General features: G+C 36.6%; 1 protein-coding gene across 1 annotated transcript in view; it reads left to right on the forward strand.

The window, feature by feature from the left end:
* ARHGEF12 (Rho guanine nucleotide exchange factor 12) overlaps window positions 1-23,198 on the forward strand; it is a 168,244-nt gene that overhangs the window by 54,195 nt on the left and 90,851 nt on the right. The window contains exons 2-3 of the mRNA NM_001123033.2: window positions 20,115-20,138; window positions 21,898-21,983. Coding sequence (NP_001116505.2) covers window positions 20,115-20,138; window positions 21,898-21,983 — 110 coding nt within the window. The remainder of the gene's footprint in view (window positions 1-20,114; window positions 20,139-21,897; window positions 21,984-23,198) is intronic.

The raw sequence follows: 23,198 nt of genomic DNA on the forward strand, positions 1-23,198 counted from the left end.
TAAGGTCTGGGTTTGCAGCTGTGATCCCTAGGTTTAGGGAGATCTGCTTCCTGTTCAGGTCTACTAAAGCCTTTCTTGGTGTGGATCGAGAATTTAATAGATACGGCAAGTATGTTTTGTAGTTAGTGGTTTAAGGTTATACTCATGTACTCTTTCATGGAGAAGATGGAGTTTTGTCCCCTCTTATTTTTGCTTTTAGTGTTGAGGAAGCCTAGTACAGTAAAACTGCCTTTCTTTTCCACCTTTACCTGGAGTTTAATGCATGTTTATTGAAGGAATGAAAGGTTTCTGAGAACATTGCCATGAAGAAACACTTTTAGGTGGAAACAGATCTTTCTTCATATGAAACTCTGGCAACTTGCCCTCTTGGCAAATAGATATTAACAAAATTCTCAACCAGACTTTGAGATTTGGGGACACAGATTCTATATGATGGGGAATTCTTTTGTAAGCAGTTTATATTGGCTTATCTTTGCCTAAAAGGAATAAATGGCATAAATACCTTTCTAGCTAAATATTTTGTAGTTATACCAGATCTAGTTTTCTGCTCCTCACTCATGTGAAAACTTTTAGTTAACTGTAAAAAGAAAAACTGTACAAAAGAAAGATAATGTTTTGTTGGAAGATAGTAATCTAGAGGTTGAGAGCAGGGGCTCTAGTACGACTAGAGGGTTTTCAGTCACAAGTCCTCCATCTACTAGTTATATAACTTGTATAAGTTATTTAACTTTTTTGAATCTCACATTATTCTACTATAAAATGAAGCTAAAAATAATATTTATCTCTTTGAATCTTTGTTAGAATACAGTTAACTAATATATATGTCTAAAATACTTAATGCAGAGATTGGCATATGGTAAGTACTCAAGTAAAACTGCTACTCAAGTTTTAGCTAATATTATCATGGTTTCAATTGTTAATGATTATTCTTACCATGGATAATGGAGGGCATGTATTTGGAGCAGTCTGCCTAGCACAGTTTTTAACTACCAAGTGAACCTGAAGGTATTGAATGTTCCTCAGCTAATAAGTATTCTTCCCAAATAAATATTTTTCAGGGAATGTGGCCTACAGACCAGCTTACTTTGTTGTTCTTTACCTCTTTAATTTATGCTTATTTCCAGCCAGTTTATCCCCTCTTTAACATACAACTTCAGCAAAACAATTTTTCTCATTCAGAAATTTTTGTTCTGATGTTGAGCATGTTTAAATTTGGGTTTGAGCACTGATGTAAAACTAAACTGGATTCCCTCCGTTGACTCTGCTTCACCGTCCCAGGGCAGAATTTTTTTCAGGAACTAAAATAGCTTTATCTAGCAGGGTCTTCCTGCCATTAGCAGTGAAACAGTACAAAGGCCACATTGAGCATAACTGCTGGGGAAACCCTTTTTCCTTCTCTGGCCTGTAAATGCTGTTCTGTCTCTGTGAAAAGCCCTGACATCAGCTCTTGGAAAAGTCCAAATACTTGTGTTAGAACAGGGCTGAAACACTTGCTTGAGCAAAGACTAAATGACTGAACTATGGCTATAAGTTTACCAGATGCCTCTCAGTCATGTTATGCTTTAAAAAAAAAAAGTAAATCTGTGAGTTTCAGATATTACCTAGAGAATTTAGGATAGAGATGACAATGTAATAGGTATCTCTGTTTCTTTACTAGTTCCCTCATTTTATTCTTTTTCCTAAATAAAATCTAATTTCAAGATATCAACATTATAAGCTTTGTGTAGTATTCTCCATATATTAAGTGCTTCCTAAGTATTGATATTTGGGGCAAAATACACTGTTATGTAAAATAGACTGAAGTTAACTTTCTTGTGTGTGTTAATTGCTCAGTCATGCCTTGACTCTGTGTGATCCCATGATCTGTCCATGGAATTCTCTAGGCAAGAATACTGGAGAGGGTTGCCATACCTTTCTCCAGGGAATCTTCCCAACCCAGGGATTGAACCTGGGTCTCCTGCATTGCAGGCAGATTCTTTACCGTCTGCAATACTAGGCAAGTAACTTTTTTGGTATTCAAATATATGGAATGTGAAAGTTCATTCATCAGAAGGCTCCTTTAAAACAAATCAGGTGGTGACTCAAACAGCTATAGTGGTTTTCCATTGTACTTTGAGTAAAATCTAAATTTGTTGATACTGCTCGCATTCTTACATTATCTGGCTCCTGTCTACACCTGTTGATCTCTCCTGGCCGTTCTCTGTGCTCAAGCAACAGTGAACCTCATATTTCTCAAAAACACTGAACTTCTTTTCCCTTGTGACCTTTGTACTGGCTGTTCCCTTTTCCCATGACCCTCTGGCTCCAGATTTTCTCACGAGTGGCTTCTTTACCTCATTTACATCTCAACTCAGATGCCTTAGATGTCTTCTTTGAGTAAACTAACTTAACCCATTTAGTCCCAATTACATCTCTTATTTTTCTCATAGCACTTAACACTTTCTGAAATGATTTGGTACAGTTGTCTGTTTGGACTGTTGTATTCCTGTAGAATGTGAGCTTCCTGAGAGCAGAGGCCGTATCTGTTGACGATGTAGCCTCCAGTGTCTAGAGCAGTGTGTGGCACAGTTTGCTGTTCATGTAACTTAGTATGCGTTTGGGTGCCCATAACAGGAAACCGAGTCAGGCCAACTTAAGGTGTAAGGACAGTAAAGATGTTTCCTGGCTCACACAAAAAGTCTGTTGGTAGGGTTGAGGGATTTTTGACTTAGTAGCTTAACTCTGTGAGTGGCCCGGGTTCTTTCCGTTTTTCCTCTCTTGCTATCATTGTCACCTTCATCTGAAACTAGTCGTTAAGGTTGGATGCTGACTAGCTGTCAGGGCTGCGTGCTTCCTCATTCACCTCTAGTGGAAGAGGAGAAATTTCATGTGCTTCTCTCAAGAGTAAGAGATGCATCCAGCAAACTTTGTTTCTATTCTTCAATCTCTCTCTGAATTAATCACATACCCAAGAATGGAATTACCATTAGGCCAAAAAGGCTCATTGCTTTTGCTGCAGATGGAGTCATTTTTCTCTGAGCCAGCTGGGGTCTGAGGAGAGTAATAGATAAAATAGTAGTGAAATAAAATGGTGGTTTCTGGATTGGGAATCACTTATATCCTCTATAATCCTAAATAAAAAATTTTAAATGAGTAAATGCATTTAGTAAACATGTATTGTCAAGTATATGCTCAGTACTCTACTAGTTAATTGAAATACAAAGTCAGATAGAACATGTTCTTTACCTTTAGATAATTTAAGTTTAGTGAGTGAATCAGACAAGTTAACAGAATACTAAAATTGTTTTGAAAATCAGTCAGCTGCAACATTATGACTATAGCTAACACTGCTATATAACATAGGAAAGTTGTTAAGAGTGTAAATTCTAAGAGTTCTCATCACAAGGAGAAATTTTTTTTTCCTTTTTTTTCTTTCCTTTTTATTGTATCTTTATGAGAAGATGTATCTTAGCTGAACCTATTGTGGTAATCGTTCATACTATGTGTAAATTAAGCCATCATACTGTGTACCTTAAACTTACACAGTGATATATGTCATTTTTCAATGAAACTGGAAAAAAAATCAGTCGATTAATTGATTAAAATAATTTAATCCAAAAGAAAGTGGAAAATTGAAAAGGGGAAACAACAAATGAGACAAGTGAAAAGCAAATAGCAATGATGATAGACTTAAACCTATCCATATCAGTAATCACATTAAAGGAAAGTGGCCTAAACGCTCCCATTAAAAGGCCAAGATTATCAGATTGGATAAAACAGCAAAGCCCAACTATATGCTGCCTACAAGAAAAATACTTTAATAAATACACAAAATTTCAAAGTAAAAGGATGGGGAGAGGGGTTCAGGATGGGGAACACATGTATACCCATGGCTGATTCATGTCAGTGTATGGCAAAAACCACTACAATATTGTAAAGTAATTAGCCTCCAATTGAGATAAATAAATTTTTTTTTAAGTAAAAGGATAGGAAAAGATATACTTTGCTAACACCAATCAAAGTAAAGTTAGTGTGAATATGTTAATAGCAGATAAAGTAGATTTCAAGCAAAAATATTGTTAGGAATAAAGAAAGTCACTTCATAATGATAAAGTAGTCAATAAAAAAGAAAACAGCATAGAACAGTCTTATGGACTCTGTGGGAGAGGGAGAGGGTGGGAAGATTTGGGAGAATGGCAAAAAAAAAAACACAAAACAGCAGCTCTAAACTTCTGTGCATCTAATAACAGAGCTTTAAAATTCATGGAACAAAACTGACATATAAAAACGACAAGTAAACACATCCACAATCAATAATAGTGACTTCAATATCTCTCAATAATTGAGAGCAGTAGACTGAAAATCAGCAAGGATATGAAACACTTAACACCGTTGACCAATTTGATCTAATTGCATTTATAGAACATTCTAGCCAACAACATAATATATTTCTATTTTCTGCAAGTGCACCATGGAACATTCACCAAGATAGACCATATTCTGGACCACAAAATAAGTTTGCATAAATTAAAAAGATTTAAGTTATATTAAAGTATGTTCTCTGACCACAGTGAAATTATTGGACATCAATAAAAGATTTATGGAAAATCTTCAAATATTTGGAAATTAAACAGAAGAATTCTGAATAACCCATGAGTCAAATCAGAAGGGAAATGGGAAATTATTTTGTGCTGAATGAAAATGAAAGCACAACATATCAGAATTTGTGGAATGCCACTAAAGCATTACTTAAAAAATTACATTATTAGAATTTAAGAACTATCAGAAGGACTTCCTTGGTGGTACAGTGGTTAAGAATCCACCTTCAGTGCAGGGGATGCAGGTTCAATCTCTGGTCGGGGAATTAAGATCCCACATGCTGCAGAGCAACTAAGCCCACGTGCCACAACTAGAGAGCTTGTGTGCCACAACTACTCAGACCCTCTGAGGACCACAGCCAGAGGTCCCACATGACCCAACAAAGACCCTGGGTGTCGCAACTAAGACTCACTGCAGCCAAATAAATTAATTTTTTTTAAAAAGCCACCTATTAGGAAAGAGGAAAGGTCTAAAGTCAGTGACCTTTCAACTTCCATTTTAAGAAACTAGGAAAGTAAGAGGAACTTTAAATCAAATTAAGCAAAAGAAGAAATGATAAAGATCAGAGTGGGAGTCAATGAAGTAGAAAAGTAGAGAAAATCAGTGAAAGCAAAAGCTGGTTCTTTTGAGAATATCAGTAAAGTTGTTAAATCTCTAATCAGGCTAATCAGGAATGAAGATGAGAAGACGTTACCGATTTGGGGAATGAGAGGTGATACCAGTACAGATCTATAAGTATTAAATAGATAATAAAGGAATATTATGAATACCATGCCAGTAAGTTTAGCAATTTAGGTAAATTGTGGTTTGGAATGTTATAAATCTCAGCAACATAATTATATACATAAATATATAAGTATATATACCTATGTATTATATATAAACAAGAACATATAAAACACATATGTGAACTTATAGAAGACATGTATATGTGTGTATATACATACATACATGAACTCACACACATACATAGATGGGAGCTAGATTTCTCACTGTCAAGGAAGTTAAGCCAAGGGGTGAGGTAAACCCTTTGGTACTGGATTAGAATCAGAGACGTTAGTGTGAACTCATCTTTAGCTTAGTAAATATACAGTGGATAAATACAAAAACAATTATAGATGTGTGTATATGTATACATTAATTTATTAGCTTTGTCTGCTAATAGGACCAAGAACTATTGACACACCAGTAGCAGCAAGCACATTTAGCTCCCAGATCTTAGTTTCTAAATACCAGTCCCATAAAAGACTCCTTAGAGAAATTGATTCTAGGGCTGGAGTAGGCAAGATATAAGATGAGCCTAAATTTACAGTGCCAGAAACAAGGAAGTGCTAAAAAAAAAAAGTAAAACAGTGGGAACACAGATGCCAGTCTGAAAAAACTCTCAATGGCTTAAGCTGGAATCGCTTTTTTGAGCAGTAAAATAATGTATTGATTAGAACTCAAAAGTATAAAATAAATATACATGAATTCATGCTGATAGAAATGATTGCATAAATTAAGTATAGAAGAAGATACAAATCTTCCTTATGGGAAGAGTTCCAAATGGTATACGTGAATTCTGCCTCCTTCAGGAGATGGAGAAGGCGATGGCAGCCCACTCCAGGACTCTTGCCTGGAAAATCCCATGGATGGAGGAGCCTGGTAGGCTGCAGTCCATGGGGTCGTGAAGAGTCGGACACGACTGAGCGACTTCACTTTCACTTTTCACTTTCATAAATTGGAGAAGGAAATGGCAACCCACTCCAGTGTTCTTGCCTGGAGAATCTCAGGGATGGGGGAGCCTGGTGGGCTGCCGTCTATGGGGTCGCACAGAGTTGGACATGACTGAAGCGACTTAGTAGCAGCAGCAGCAGCAGGAGATGGAGCTTAATCTTCCCAACCCCTAGTATGGGATTGGATTTAGTGACTTGCTTCTAAAGAATAGAATATTGAAAGGGGGAAAAAAAAAAAAAAAACTACAGGGCAAAATCTGGCAAATTCTGTCTTATCCAAATGGCCAAGGGTAATATTACTAGTGATGTCAAGTTGATATTATATATCCTCTGATATGGGCTTCCCTGGTGGCTTAGACAGTAAAGAAACTGTCTGCAATGCAGGAGACCCAGGTTCGATCCCTGGATCAGAAGATCATCTGGAAAAGGGAACAGCTACCTATTCCAATATTCTTGCGTGGAGAAGCCCATGGACGGAGGAACCTGGCAGGCTACAGTCCATAGGGTTGCAAAGAGTCTGACATGACTGAGCAGCTAACACTTTGACTTTTCATCCTCTGATACATGACAAGAAAGGCATTTCACCTCTGTGGTATTTCAGAAATAGGCCCACATATGTATGTACAATTGATTTTCAACAAAAGTGTAAAGGCAGTTCGATAGAAAAAAGATGGTCTTTCCAACAAATGATGCTGGAACAACGGGATAATGCTATGCAAAGAAATAAATTTCTGTCCATACTCATGCCCTGTTCAAAAATTATTGTAAAATATGTCATAGACCTAAAAGTAAAATTGAACATCATTAAACTTTCAGAAGAAAATGTAGAAGAAAATGTAGGACTTTGTTATGTTGGGGAAAGCTTTCTTAGATAGGACACCAAGAATGTGTGATCACAGTCACAAGCACTAGGAGTTAGAACATCAACATATCTTTGTGGAGGACACAATTTAACCCACAACAACTGTGGTAGTTCCCAGTTTAAAGATTGTTTTCATGTTTAATGCAGGGGAACTGAGAATTTCTCTGTGTACTAAGTATATAAGTAAAGCATCTTCCATATCTTTGCTTACTTTTCTCTCAAATGTAATGATGGTATTATAATTACTAAATACAGAATTATTTGAAAATACGAGTTTGGTGTAGCTTTTTGGCATTTATTCACTTTGTGGATAATATACCTCTAACCTGTTATGTATATCTCTGCTTTATCCATTTTTACTTTTAACAGTTTTTTTAACGGTCTCTTTCACCTGTTTTGTGCCACACTTTGGCACTTGGGCTGCAAAGTAATGCTACCTTGGACCTTTGTCTTACAAAGTCTGTTCCTAAAACAGCTCCTTCAGCTTCTTGCTTCTATGTGTTTCCATAAGGGTTAGAAATGATTTCACAGGATTGAGCTAGGAGACTGCTGTGTCTTCTGTGTTCTGTTTACCTTGTACACACAGAAACTCCTCTTGACTTCCAGCCAAACTCCCGTGTGGATTCCTTACTATAGATAACTTCATCTTAAGGAAGAAATCAACAGGGAGTGCATACCTTGAGTTACAAGGATATTTTGTTACAACATTGTTTATTATACTGTAAAACTGGAGCTAGCCTAAATATTTACAAAAGGGAATTGGTTAAGTTAATTAAATAGCTGTATCACAAAGCACTTCGCAGTTATCAAGAGTGATCTGGAGCCCTGTTTTTCAAATCTTTATCTCACTTGTAAGTTCAATATATAAAATAAATAGAAGTTAAATAGCTCTGATGTATGGGAAACCCAGAGTCTCCAATCTACCCATTTTTGTCCCCTGATGGTCCTAGAATTTTATGCAGCACAGTTTAAAACCATTGCTTTGGTTAAAAAAAAAAAAAAAAAGTAATGTAAATTATGTTGATGTTTTATTAAGTTAAAAAAATTACCAAATAATATGTCTGTTATGCTTTAAGTTTTATCAAAAGAATTTTTATACACTGTGTTTATGCTATATACAAATACAGTAGTCTATACCTTGAGAAAAGATAGGGGATGTGCTCATAAAAATTCTAGGTATTGAGATAATGGGAGAATTTTTGGTTTCCATTTTGTCTTTTTAAATTGTGTACATGTGTTTCTTTGAGAGTAAAAGATATTTTTTCATATTAAGAAACAGAGAATCATTGCTTAATAGGAAACTTTACATTTTGGGAAAATAATTCCTCAGTTCTTTGTGAGAGAGGAATTATCTTGAGAATGTTGTAAAATACTCTTAGTAGCATAGATTGATTCAGAAATTATTAACATGAGTAGTCTTAGGTGTTTGTTAAAATAAGTCACATTTTTATCATCCAAGGGAGAAAACAGAATTGAATGTCAGTGGATTCGAAATGACCTGAACTTCATAAAGCACTGATTCTCAGTTCTGAGATAATGTAAGAAGGTCAAAACCATTGAAACACTCTCCCCCCACCTTTCCGATTCAGTACTGTTGTGCGCTGCTTGTTAATGAGCAGACCTCTGCTCTAGTGCCTTGGTTTTATTGTAGAAGAAAGGGTGAAAAGGGCATGCATAGATCGGAGTTTCTCAACTTTGCTCCACAAAATCGAAGGGTTTTTTTTTTTTTTTGCAGTAGTTTGAAAGTTTGAAGTATTCAGGTTTGGCAGCAGAAAGTGTGGTTTTATGATAAACTTAAGTGGATAGCTAAGAGAAATTGAGTTGTTGTTATTTGATTGCAAAACCAAAGCGTTTATGAAGAGAAATCTTCCTAGTTTTAAAACCAAAATTTTCATCAGAGCATTCATTATATACATATCCAGTAAAAGTACTTTCGGTGAAAATTAATTTCCTCAGAAGAAAATAAAGCATTTTTATGGATGTGGAAGGTGTGTTATGTAGAAAATTTAATTGTAATGAAACTGGCTGTCCATCAATTTGTTTTGTGGTCTTATCTTTACCTATATTTTATATTCATATAGCCTCAAAATTTTCATTATTTATGGAAATATCTCACCAGCTAAGGAATATGACTTAAATATAAGGATTGATAATCAAAATCCTTACCCATAATGCATTATTTACATAAATTTTTAAAATTGTAAGTGGAAAACATAGAATATGCTCAATCCTTATTCCCTTCAAGTTCTTCTCAGAAAGTGTATAAGGTTTTAGTTTCCTCAGAAGAAATAGACCTGTGTTGGTTTAGATCAAGGAAATTGTGGACATTTTTATCGCATGTAGGAACTAAATATATACTTTTCTTATTCCGTATATTTTCTTGTCCTGTGATTTGGGGCATTACTTGGTTAAATACAGCTATGGCAGTGATGAGGCTTCTTGTAGTCAAGGAATGAGCACACACTGTGCCAGCACCTGAAGGTAAGCAGAGATCAGGAAGAATAATATTCTGTGGTTTGGGAGTTAATGTAGCTTTGGTGGTTTTTCCTTCTCCCAAGATTTTAGAAATGAAATCCTATCACTGTTGTGTTGACACTGGATAAGTATTAAAGAGCACTTAAGAGAAATCCATTATAATTTGTTTTCTTGTTTAATTGGTAGTCCTTGCTATATACAATGCTATTTTTAATTGATATATAATAATTTAAATTTTTTATATAATAGAAAATAATTTTTTATGTAATAGAAAAAATGTTGACATGCTATCTTATATTTTATTAAATTGTCAGGGTATCTCAATGGCACTTCAGTGCAAAAGGTAAAAAGCTAACAACTAAGGATTTCTACTTTTTTCAGAAGCACAATTGTATCTTTTGCCAAATTTGAAGAAAGAAGCTTATTCCTACAAATTTTGCATAATTGTCACTGCAGTTTACAAAATTTGAGCTTTTAGTATTAGTATATGTTGGTGTAAATCCTTGTTGGGAAACATGCCCATCCCAGGTTAGGAGGCCTTTCTCTCCCTCTCATTTTTATTGTCACAAACAAATCCTGAAAGAGGGAATTGTGAAACAAGGTTAAGATTTAAATTCCTATCTATAATAAAAGGGGAAAAATTGGAAGCAGTGACAGATTTTATTTTCCTGGGCTTCAAAATCACTGCGGATGGTGACTGCAGCCATGAAATTAAAAGATGCTTGCTCCTTTGGAGGAAAGCTATGACAAACCTAGACAGCATATTAAAAAGCAGAGACATCACTTTGCTGACAAAGGTCCATATAGTCAAAGCTATGGCTTTTCCAGTAGTCATATGTGGATGTGAGAGTTGGACCAGAAAGAAGGCTGAGTGCAAAGAATTAATGCTTTTGAGTTGTGCTGGAGAAGACTTTTGAGAGTCCCTTGGACAGCAAGGAGATCAAACTAGTCAATCCTAAAGGAAATCAACCCTGAATATTCATTGGAAGAACTGATGCTGAGGCTGAAGCTCCAGTACTTTGGCCACTTGATGCAAAGAGCCAACTCATTGGAAAAGACCCTGATGCTGGGAAAGACTGAAGGCAGGAGAAGGAGATGACAGAGGATGAGATGATTAGATAGCATCACCAACTCAATGGACATGAGTTTGGGCAAACTCCAGGAGATAGCGAAGGACAGAGTAGCCTGGCATGCTGCAGTCCATGGGGTCACAAAGAGTCAGGCATGATGACTTTGCAATTGACCAGGAACAACCCTATCTAAAGAAAATCATGCATTGACCCTGTAAGTCCTGAGATTGTTCTGTAGAGTCCAGTTTCTTGCTGATTTTTGTTTAATGTGTTTGATGTTTTGACTGGTGTTGAGTGGTATGAGAATACTTAAGTAGTTTGAAGGTCTCAGACTTTTTTCAGATTTTTTTTAAACTTTTTTTTTTTTTTGAGTAATTTGAAGTCTTAAAAAGACACTGTAAGTTAGTAGTGATACTCATGATCTCAAAGGAAATTTAGTTAGAAACCTTACAGGAAATACTCACAAAAGTGATAATGTTCCAGATTATCAATAAAGAGATGAAAGTTTAATAAGCTATTATTTTCTCTTATGACTTACTTTTCCCAGTTCAGAAGCAACCAATATGAAATGTATAATATCTCTGACAGAGAATTAAAATAATTTAGAATTAACTATTTGATTTGTCAAAGTATGTCCACAAAAACAAGAGACATTTACTTAGCATCTGTCTTGTGTTTGAAATTCTTCAGTAAAAGTGGCGGTATACTAAGCTATGTTTAAAAAGTTAATTTGAGATCTTACATTACATTCTAGTGAATCATTTTTGGATCTACACCGAGCTGAGCTCCTTGTTCCTTGTCATTCTGTGGTTATGTATTGCAAGGTCCAGAAGTTTAAAGCTAATAACACCATGAAAAATTCTCCATGACTCACCCTGTCAGCTGTGGCTTCTGCTTTAAGAGCCTTTCTGATAGAACTAATTATTGTTTTATTGCCAGCTCTGCTAAACTTTTCGTGCTTTGGGTCTGTATGCTAACAAAAAAGCACAGTAGTAGATAATGTTCAGACTTTTTTTTTTGTCTAGATCCAAAATTTTTAGTTCTTTTAGCAACTCTGAGCTTGACCAGTTATAAATTATAGGTGGCAAGAGGATTTATGACTGGTGTTTTGATTTTTTCTTTTTTTTGGTGGGAGGGAAGTGGCGGTAGTTGTTTTCTGCTTTTGGTTCTGTGTGTCTTGCTGTCCAGAGATGTAAAGATTCAGTTGACAGTCGGCTGATGTCGGTACTGTGCTCTGAATCACGTGCTTTTCGGTACTGTGTATTGTAGGCAAACATCCTTACAGCTGTCTTTGTTTATTATTTTGTGAAAAATGAGATAATAACTTGAGCTAACTTGTTCATATTCATGTTAGAGTACTTTCAAAATTAAGTGCTTTGCTTCAGGTTATTTAAATTAGTTTTAGAAATAGACGAATGAAAAACTCGCTTTACGTCCAGGACACAGACTGCCTTAATCATTCTAGATATTTTAAAGATGAGGAAATGTTGGACTCTTCACTAAATGGCAAGCAAAGTCATCGTGATTTCACTTTGTTTAAAAAAATCACTGATCTTACTTGCCAGAATTAAAAGTTCTGGTTATAATCTGGTTTTTTTTCTTACCCTGTAGCAACTAGGAAATTTGGTAACTTGAGTATGGACATTAATTTTACATAATATGACTTAGCAAGTTAAGTTTATAGTTTCATCATAGACTTTGAACTATGCATTTCTATGGATTTTACTGAGCTAAAAAGCTATTTGAATAATGTTAGTCTTTATTTTTCTTTTCTATTGAATTTGAAGTCGTGCCACTAAAATTCAGATTTTATATTTGTTCTTCCTGATTGTTGTTCAGTCGCTCAGTCGTGTCCAACTCTTTGCGACCCCATGGACTGCAGCACACAAGGCTTCCCTGTCCTTCACCATCTCATGTTCAAACTCATGTCCATTGAGTCTGTGATGCCAGCCAACCATCTCATCCTCTTTTGTCCCATTCTCCTCCTGCCTTCAGTTATTCCCAGCATCCAGTGGGTCCAATCCAAAGAGTCTTTTCCAATGAGTTGGCTCTTTGCATCAGTGGCTAAAGTATTGGAGCTTTAGCTCCAACATCAGTCCTTCCAATGCACATTCAGGGTTGATTTCCTTTAGAATTGACTGGTTTGATCTTCTTGCTGTTCAAGGGACTCTCAGAAGTCTTCTTCAGCACCACAGTTTGAAGGCATCAGTTTTGCAGTGCTCGGCCTTTTTTATTGTCCAGCTCTCATATCCGTACATGACTATTGGAAAAACAATAGCTTTGTCTGTATGGATGTTTGTAGGCAAAGTAATGTCTGCTTTTAAATATGCTGTCTAGGTTTGTCATTGCTTTTCTTCTAAGGAGCAAGTGTCTTTTAATTTCATGGCTACAGTCACCATCCACAGTGATTTTGGAGCCCAAGAAAATAAAGTCTGTCACTGTTTCCATTATTTCCCCATCTATTTGCCATGAAATGATGGGACCAGATGCCGTGATCTTAGTTTTTTGTATATTGAATTTTAAGCCAACTTTTTCATTCTCATCCATCACCTTCATCAAGAGGCTCTTTAGTGCCTCTTCACTTTCTGCCATTAGGATGGTATCATCTGCATATCTGAGGTTATTGATATTTCTCCCCGCAGTCTTGATTCCAGGTTGTGATTCATCCACCTCAGCATTTTGGGTGGTGTACTCTATATATTCCCCAGTGGCTCAGACAGTAAAGGATTCGCCTGCAATTCAGGAGACCTGAGTTCGATCCCTGGGTCAGGAAGATCCCCTGGAGAAAGAAATGGTAACCCACTCCAGTATTCTTGCCTGGAACAATCCCAAGGATGGAGGAGCCTAGCAGGCTACGGTCCATGGGTTTACAAAGAGTTGGACAGGACTGAGTGACTAATATACTTCTGCATATAAGTTAAATACAAGTTAAATAAGGTTGACAATATACAGCCTTGCCCAATTTTGAACCAGTCCATTGTTCCATGTCCAGATCTAACTGTTGTTTCTTGACCTGCATACAGGTTTTGCAGAAGGCAGATAAGATGGTCTGGTATTCTCATCTCTTTAAGAATTTTCTAAAGTTTGCTGTGATCTACACAGTCAAAGGCTTTAACATAGTCAATAAAGCAGAAGTAGATGTTTTTCTAGAATACTCGAGCTTTTTCTATGATCTAATGGATATTGGCAATTTGATCTCTGGTTCCCCTGCATTTTCTAAATTCAGCTTTTATTTTTGCAAGTTCTTGATTCACAGACTGTTGAAGTCTAGCTTGAAGGGTTTCGAGCATTACTTTACTAGCATTTGAAATGAGTGCAATTGTGTGGTAGTTTGAACATTCTTTGGCATTGCCCTTCTTGGGATTGGAATGAAAACTGACGTTTTTGCAGTCCGGTGGCCACTGCTGAAGTTTTCCTAATTTGCTGGCATGTTGAGGGCAGCACTTTCACAGCATCATCTTTCAGGATTTGAAATAGCTCAGCTGGAATTCCATCACCTCCACTAGCTTTGTTCATAGTGATGCTTCCTAAAGCCCACTTGCCTTCACACTCCAGGGTGTCTGGTTCTAGGTGAGTGATCACACCATCATGGTTATTCGAGTCATTAAGATCTTTTTTGTATAATCCTTCCGTGTATTATTGCCACCTCTTCTTAATATCTTCTGCTTCTGTCAGGTCCATACTGTTTCTGTCCTTTATTGTGCCTATCTTTGCATGAAATGTTCCCTAGGTAGCTCTAATTTTCTATGAGAGATCCCTAGTCTCTGCCATTCTATTGTTTTCCTCTGTTTCATTGCATTGTTCACTCAGAAAGGCTTTCTTATCTCTCCTTGCTCTTCTCTGGAACTCTGCATTCAGATGGTATATCTTCCTTTTCTCTGTTGCCTTTCTCTCCTCTTTTCTTCTCAGGTATTTGTAAGGCCTCCTCAGACCACCATGTTGCCTTTTTGCATTTCCTTTTCTTGGGGATGTTTTTGATCACTGCCTCCTGTACAGGGTTACAAACATCTGTCCATATTTCTTCAGGCACTCTGTCTATCAGATCTAATCCCTTGAATCTATTTGTCACCACCACTGTATAATCATAAGGGATTTGATTTTGGTCATACCTGAATGACACTTAGTAATGTCACTAGTTCTTCCTAATAGCTACTAGTAATTAAATGCTTAATATGCACAAGGCAGTGCTTCTTATTTAATGCTTCTCATTTTATGATTTACTCCTCAAAACGAAGTGGTGAGTTCAGTATTAGTATTATCACTGTCCTACAAACGATTCTTAGCGAGGTTAAGCAACTTGCCCAAGTTCAAATACCTTTTCATTGTAAAACCAAAATATGAACCTTGTGTTTTTTCTGAGGAGTCATTGAACCTAGGGTGTTGAGATCACATGTAATTCTCATTGACTGTACTGTGACAATACTTTGGCCACCTGATGCGAAGAGCCTACTCATTAGAAAAGACCCTGATGCTGGGAAAGATTGAGGGCCGGAGGAGAAGGGGGCAACAGAGGATGAGATGGTTAGATAGCATCACCGACTCAATGGGCATGAGTTTGAGCAGCTCTGGGAGATAGTGAAGGACATGGAAACCTGACGTGCTGTAATCCATGGGGTTGCCAAGAGTTGGACACGACTGAGTGACTGAACAATGACAGTACTGTAACAATACTGGAATAGTCTGTTTTTTGCACTGATGTTTATTATCATTTTATGAGGAGCTGAGCCTAGGAATTATCTTAATTGTTAACCTGTTTTGCAGAATTCTTTGTCTGGTAACTTTACTCACTTAAGTGATTTTTCTCTTGCATTTAAATATTACTAAAATCAGGATGTATGTTACAATGGAATTTTTGAGAATTCTAAATTTAGTAGCTAACATTGTTTGAATGTTAATAAAAGCTTGACCACTCTCCAATGTAGGTGAAATTTCCTTAACTTCCTCCCCTTCATTTCGGTCATCCATTATTAAGAACCATCCAGACTCTCAAATTCCTTGTCATAACTAAACCCAGGGGAGAAAAATCTAATATCTTGGAGGAAACAGAATAGGAATTAAGGTTTGCCTGTGATATCCCCATTTCTTCTTTCAGAATGCTTCTCACTGGAGTGGAATCCAAAGGCTAGCTTTTGTCTCACCAAAATCAATAAAAGGAAAATATGATTTCTAGTAGGCTATTTATTATACGCAAATATGTTGTAACACATCACTTCGGCACTTCTTTGCAGTTTTTTTTAATCCAGAAGAAATTCTGTGTAATGGTCTTAAAGCTTTTAGGTTTTAAGATCTCTCCTTTTAAAAAATTTTATTTATTTTTCTCTGCCCTGGGTCTTCGTTGATGCGTGCGCTTTTCTCTAGTTGCGGAGAGCAGGGACTACTCTTTGCTGAGGTGCTCGGACTTCTCATCACGGTGGCTTCTCTTGTTGCAGAGGATGGGCTCAGTACTTGTGGCACATGGGCTTAGTTGCTCCGCAGCATGTGGGATCTTCTCAGACCAGGAATCAAACCCGTGTCCTCTGCACTGGCAGGCGGATTCTTTACCACTGAGCCACCAGGGAAGCCCTGAGTTTTTAAATCTTAAAAACAGTTACGACATCATGTATATGTATATATGTATCATAGAATCATTAAACCTGGCTAAGAAATGAAAGTCTTTTTCCAATATATATATTAATTGCAGATTAGGGTTGTTTAATTACCGAATCACATTTCCCTCTACATGATTTAACATATTGGGAGAAGTGTGAAAATAAAAAATTGGGGGAGGCCTCTGTATATTGTAACCTAATGATTTAATACTAGAGCTCAGAACTAACAAAGAAAAGGCATCCTGAGTCAAGTGAGTCAATATGTTGTGACATTTAAGGCCCTTGGTTAGGATTTTTGGCATGCAAGTATGCTCAGTATGCTTAGACGACAGAGGATGAGATAGTTAGATGGCATCACCAACTCAATGGACATGAGTTTGAGCAAGCTCCGGGAGATGATGAAGGACAGGGAAGCCTGGTGTGCTGCAGTCCATGTGTGCATGCATGCTAAATCACTGCAATCGTATCCAACTCTTTGCAACTCCATGGACTGTGGCCCTCCAGATTCTCTGTCCATGGGATTCTTCAGGCAAGAATACTGGAGTGAATTGCCATGCCCTTCTCCAGGGGATCTTCCCGACCTGGAAATCAAACTTGTGTCTGCCTGTGTCTCCTGCATTGCAGGCGAATTGTTTTCCCTCTAAGTCACCTGGGAAGCTGCAGTCCATGGGGTCGCAAAAAGTCAGGTATAACTTTGGGACTGAACAACAACCAAGGCACCTTATCCCAGTGGCTCAAACTCCTGGTAACCCTTTCCTTTATCTGTTATGATTCTTCATATTGGCTCTTTGACTTTGTCATATATCTAGCAAAATACATATACACATATATAAATAAACACAAACATATTCATTGTTGGCTAAATGTCCAAGTCATCAACAGGATATTTTCAAAATCCAGACGCATTTGGTTAACTAGCCACATCTAATGTTATGTCAGCATTCAGACACAGCTGTTTCTACTTAAATATCTAACCAGATGAGATTTTCACAATTTTATGATTGGACTACACAATGAACAGGGACTTGGAAATATGGGATTTTTGTACACCAGAATTGTTTTATCAGCCTAGTGTTGGGCTACTGTGTTGCTAGAACATGGCCATTTCTCAGCCTTCAGCCTACCTTTCTGTAGCATTTAGTAGTCGTATCTCTTCTTTGTTGGTCCCTAGGACAGCCCTTTCTCTATTGTGATTTATCTTTTTTATCTCCTTCATCACCTGTCACATCCTTACTCAGTTGTTCAGAAAATAGGTTACTTTTCCCAAGGATTTGATCCTTGGTGTTTTCTCTTTATGCTGCTGCTTCAGTCGTGTCCGACTCTGTGCGACCCCATAGATGGCAGCCCAACAGACTCCCCCGTCCCTGGGATTCTCCAGGCAAGAACACTGGAGTGGGTTGCCATTTCCTTCTCCAATGCATGAAAGCGAAAAGTGAAAGTGAAGTCGCTCAATCGTGTCCAACTCTTTGCCATCCCATGGACTGCAGCCCACCAGGCTCCGCCATCCATGGGATTTTCCAGGCAAGAGTACTGGAGTGCGGTGCCATTGCCTACCATCAGTAGGTTGGTGACACAAATCTACAACTCTAGTCCCAAGTTTTTCTTTGGGGTTCTAGCTTTCTGCTTCTAGCTGTCTCATTACATCTCCATGTCAATATCCAGGAAGCGGTAGTGATTTTACAAAACCGTGGGATTCTGGTGGTGATGTTCTTAGCTAGAGCTGATGGAAGAAGGCCCTTGACTGTGTTACTTACGTGCATTTGCAGCGTCACATGCGTATGTACATGTATATTTGTTTTACCACATATTTTAAAGTGGAATTTGGTGATTAGAGAAAAAGTATTGTGATGTAAAGATTTTTTGAGAAATTTCTTTGTACTTGGGGACTGTGGTAAGTCAACTGCAATAAGGAAGTTGTACTGAGGTAGCCCTTCTTATTTCATTTTTGTCCTCTTTCCTTTCCTTTCCTTTCCATTCCCTTGTAAGAGAAAATAGCTCAGGAAACTGGTTTACAATCAGTAGTCTGGGAACTTCCGGTTTCTTTACCAGAATCTCCCTGGATGATGCAGTTTCTGACGCAAGCAGCATTGTTCTGGGATAGGAGTTTTTAATACAATGGTTGTCAGGCCAAGTGGCTAAGGTTGCTAACTGCAGGTATTATCCTCTGCAGAGATTCAGTTGGGAATTCTTTACTGCCAACTTTTATGTTCATCTTTTTTTTAAAATTTATTTCAATTGGAGGATAATTACTTTACAGTATTGTGATGGCTTTTGCGATTCTTTAAATTTAAATCCCATTCCCTCCCATCTCCTCCAGCAAGTAAGGATGGACTACTTAGGCACTCTTATTTCTGAAAATGTTATAATCTTTTGTAATCAATATGTTCTTTAGAGCAGTGTCCTCTCTCTTAGTCCAGAACCTCTATTTCTTGTCATGCCTACCTGGGTTGTAAGTTAATATTCTGTAACTTATTAGGGAAGTTTTTAGATTCTCTTTTTCTTTGAATCAATTTTAATTTATGTGGGAATTAAAGGGAATTATAATTAAAGTTATATTTAGACTAAGTTTTCATTTTAAGCTAAACTATCTCCATGCCAAATAAAATAGTCAAGTATCATTGTTTTATGTTTATTTCTTCCTACCCTTACTAATGTGCTTCCCTGGTGGCTCAGTGGTAAAGAATCTGCCTGCAATGCAGGAGACATGAGTTCTATCCCTGGGTGGGGAAGATCCCCTGGAGAAGGAAATGGCAACCCATTCCAGTATTCTTGCCTGGGAAATCCCATGAACAGAGGAGCCTGGTGGGCTACAGTCCATTGAGTCACAAAAAGAGTCGGACACAACTTAGCGACTAAACAGCAACCCTTACTATAGTCTTTTTAAAAAAATTACTGATATTCTTAATAAACCCTGTTCTTATTACCTAGACTAAATAATCTTTACCTGAAATAGTATAGGTTGAGATAATTATAGAAATGAGAAGAAGAATGGAAGTTTGAGAACATTCCTTTAGACTTAGGTTAGTGTTTATGTATAGCATCAAATTCTTATCAGGAAGCATCCAGAAATATTCTTTTAAAAAGACAACTAGGAGGAAAGGCTGTAGTTCTTCTTCCTTACAGAACTGAAAAAAATGTTAAAGTACCCTTTGTTTTCTACTTTTGGAACTTGTTTTTACTAACTGATAGTACTTCAGTGGCAGTTTTTTCTAGAATTCTGTTATTGTAGAGATAATTGAATGGGGATTATTTATGTTAAACATAAATAATTGAAGATCTTGATTTGATCATGATCAAAGGTTAGACACAGACCAATAGAGCAGTAATCAGCACCCAGCTATTTTGGATGGGGAAAGGTGAAGAAGGAACTTTCTTTCTAGGAAGAGTAAATATAGTATTTATATTATAATATTTATAATGGTGACATTTTTCTAGCTTCCATTTTTTAAGTCTGTAAAATAGAAATAATATCTTCATAGATATTTTTAGAATTAAAAAGTAATATATGTGAACAGTTTAGAATAGTGCTTAGCATCTACTAAGCCCTCAATAAATGTAGCTATTGCTATTATTATTTGGATTTTTAAAGAGAGAACCCATACTCAGGGACAGCTGATGGTAAATGCACCAGCAATTTAAGATTTAACAAAGTAGTTAAGACATTAAAAAATGTATCCAGTTCCACTTGTTTGTTGAATCTTGCCTTGGAAAAGTTAGTACAAGATGTAAACCCCTTATTCTGGTTTTATAGAAAGAATAAACTTAATAACAATCGTACAAGTGAAATAACTACATCTAATCTTTTTATTTTTTTTGTTTGTTTCAGGTTTCCCCTCAAAAAACCTATAAGGTAAGTTGTTCAGTTGCACTTCATATGTTTAGGTACAGTGTTACTTAGAAGTGTTGCTTTGAAATTATGGTGCATTTCTGTGGTTTTTAGAAATGTGGATTTAAGTAATTTAAAATTTCAAAATGTTTTACAGGTTTGAAATATAACAGGTGTTGCATATTTTTTCTGGAAGATGGCATTATTTTGATAACATTTCTAATGTTTTTAATGTAAGCATTTAAAAAGTTTGTTCAAATTGATACTTAAGGTCACTCCCTCTGAAGAGATTTAATTTCAGAATCTTTTGTGACTGTTTTAAGTTGTGAGTAGCTTGGGGAGTGTAAATGGATTGCCAGTTTTGATGTGTTTTATAACTTTGGTGACTGTAACTGCCTTTAGTTAATGACCTTTGGCAAACTGAATTAGTTAGTTACCCTAAGAAAGTAAAGGGAAAAAATCCAAAATGTCCAGATATTTCTGTGTCTGTATCTATATCTTCATATTTATTCATTTCCTGGGATTAAGTGCCTCTTCCTGAGTACTTGTTCTTCAGCATCTCTTTTCTCTCTGATCTTAATTGTCATAAATATTATTTAAAATGTAGGTAGTGTGTCATTCCTAATTATTATGATACTTTTATCATTTTTTAGTGATGGCATAGCCCAAGATACCAATGCTCATCTTAATTAGTAATGTATGTGTTACAGTTGGAGAAGGCAATGGACCCCACTCTAGTTCTCTTGCCTGGAAAATCCCATGGATGGCGAAGCCTGGTAGGCTTCAGTCCATGGGGTCGCTAAGAGTCGGACACGACTGAAGCGACTTAGCAGCAGCAGCAGCAGCAGCAGCAGTGTTACAGTAGTGCAATATCTGATCAAGTGTAATATGGTAGGGCATAGGAAAAACAATAATTCTAATGTCATCTGGGGCTTGCAAAAGATATGTCTGTGGCATGAACTGTAGGCAGACTTTAAAAGAGCCTTGCCTAAGATTTTTTTTTTTTTTTAACTGTTCTCATCTAAGCTGTATTTACAGTGTTTTTGAACCTGACCATAGTAAACAAAGGGTTGGGGACTATGTTTAATTACTTTTCAGTACTGTTTTTTTATCTGTTAATTTGAATAATAGTAATCAACCTGTGAAAACCACTAAGAGATTTTAAGGAGTTATTTCTCAGAATAAAATACACGTTATTACTAAATGCTGTGCTGTGCTTAGTCACACAGTCTTGTCCACATCTTTGTGACCCCATGAACTGTTGCCTGCCAGGCTCCTCTGTCCATGGGATTCTCCAGGCGAGACTACTAGAATGGGTTGCCATGCCTTCCTCCAGGGCATCTTCCCAACCCAGGGATCGAACCTAGGTCTCCCACATTGCAGGCAGATTCTTTACTGATTGAGCCACCAGGCAAGCTCAAGAATAGTGGAATGGGTAGCCTGTCTCTTCTCCAGGGAATCTTCCCTACCCAGGAGTCGAACTGGGGTCTCCTGCATTGCAGGCGGATTCTTCACCAGTTGAGCTACCAGGGAAGCCCTTATTGGTAAATACTGCTCATTATTTTAAAGCACTTTTTTTTAAAACCAGCTAAATAGACTATATTAAACATAGCACAGACTGAATTTTAAAACGTCTTGAAAAATATGAATTAGGTTTATGAGACTACGTAAGGTAAATTCATTTATTGGTTTCTCTTTGTAAGACGCACTTGGGATTTTTAAATTGTTTTTGTTACAGTAAATTTTTTTGTAGTAAATATTTAATTGCTTTTATTTAACTTAGGCATGGAAGTATTTTGAACCGAGAGTCACCAACAGATAAGAAGCAGAAAGTTGAGCGCAGTACATCACATGATTTTGACCCCACAGGTAACACACTTTGTTCTGCCAAAGAATACTGAGACTGGTGAAGTTTTGAATAATACACCTTAAGCTACATAACTGCCTGAAACACCCAGGAATAGCTGTTTGATCTATTTAAGACTCTCCTTCCTCTTCAGTTACATAATATGAAACCTTTGCACTCAGAAGGAATACAAGCATTTTTAACTGTCAACACTATGGATTCTACTATGGAAGCATCATTGCAGACTGTGTTGTATTTTAAAATAATAATGATACTAGAAATAGTTATATCATAATTGGAAATTTTGGTCAGACCAAGGACTTAGTAGCAAGGTAAATCCTAGGTATGAACAGTAGTATGTTTATAAAACCAACATTGTAATCAAGGCTATAACAACTACATATTCTGTAGTCAATTAAAAATTCAGATGTGATCACGGTAAATTGGAGAATTGGATAAAATAATTCAAAATTAATGATTATCTCACTTTAAGTAGATGAATAGAAATCTCTTTTTCTTCAAAAAGTATTCTAAACTCAGAGCTGTCTTTCAACTTCAGTAGTGTTGATATTTCCTAGAATTTTCATGCTAGTGTACTTTTGACTATATCTATTCTTAATTTTGTATATAGGTTGAACCCTTCTTGTAATATATAGGCTTTGGTTTCCCCTTGTAAACTCACTCAGTATTTAATTTATAAAAATTACTTGATAAATTTGCTTTTGTCATTTGATACGTATTCCTTGTGGATATACAGTTTTATTCACTGAGACATTCCCATGACAAAAGATAAAGTAAGTAAATACTAAGGTCTCAGATACATAAATATAATGTATCTGTTTTTAGGTATTTTCACTTAGAAATAACATTTTTAATAGAGTGTTTCTTTCGTATCCAAGATGTTTCATAGTATAAACTGCTAGTACACTTTGAAAAACATAAATATTACCTAGTAAGGGAAGAATGGGAAGTGAACAGCTACTGAACCTTGGGTGGTAGGTTAAAAATGAAATCCCAGTCATCAATTTAGGAGGCTTTGGTGGTGGGAGTATGTAATATGTAACTTCTGGATCTCTATTAAGAAATAATTCTTTGTTTTTGACACCTCATTTTGATGTCATAGGACTCCAAGGCTTTCATTTATTGATAAGTTTTGTCTTGATAACTAGGGTCACAGAGTTTCTGTCCTATACTCGTCGAAGCCATTAAAGTCTTGTTAGATTGACTTACTCTGTATT

Source organism: Bos taurus, chromosome 15, assembly GCF_002263795.3.
Source record: "Bos taurus isolate L1 Dominette 01449 registration number 42190680 breed Hereford chromosome 15, ARS-UCD2.0, whole genome shotgun sequence".
NCBI classification, from domain to species: Eukaryota; Metazoa; Chordata; class Mammalia; order Artiodactyla; family Bovidae; genus Bos; species Bos taurus.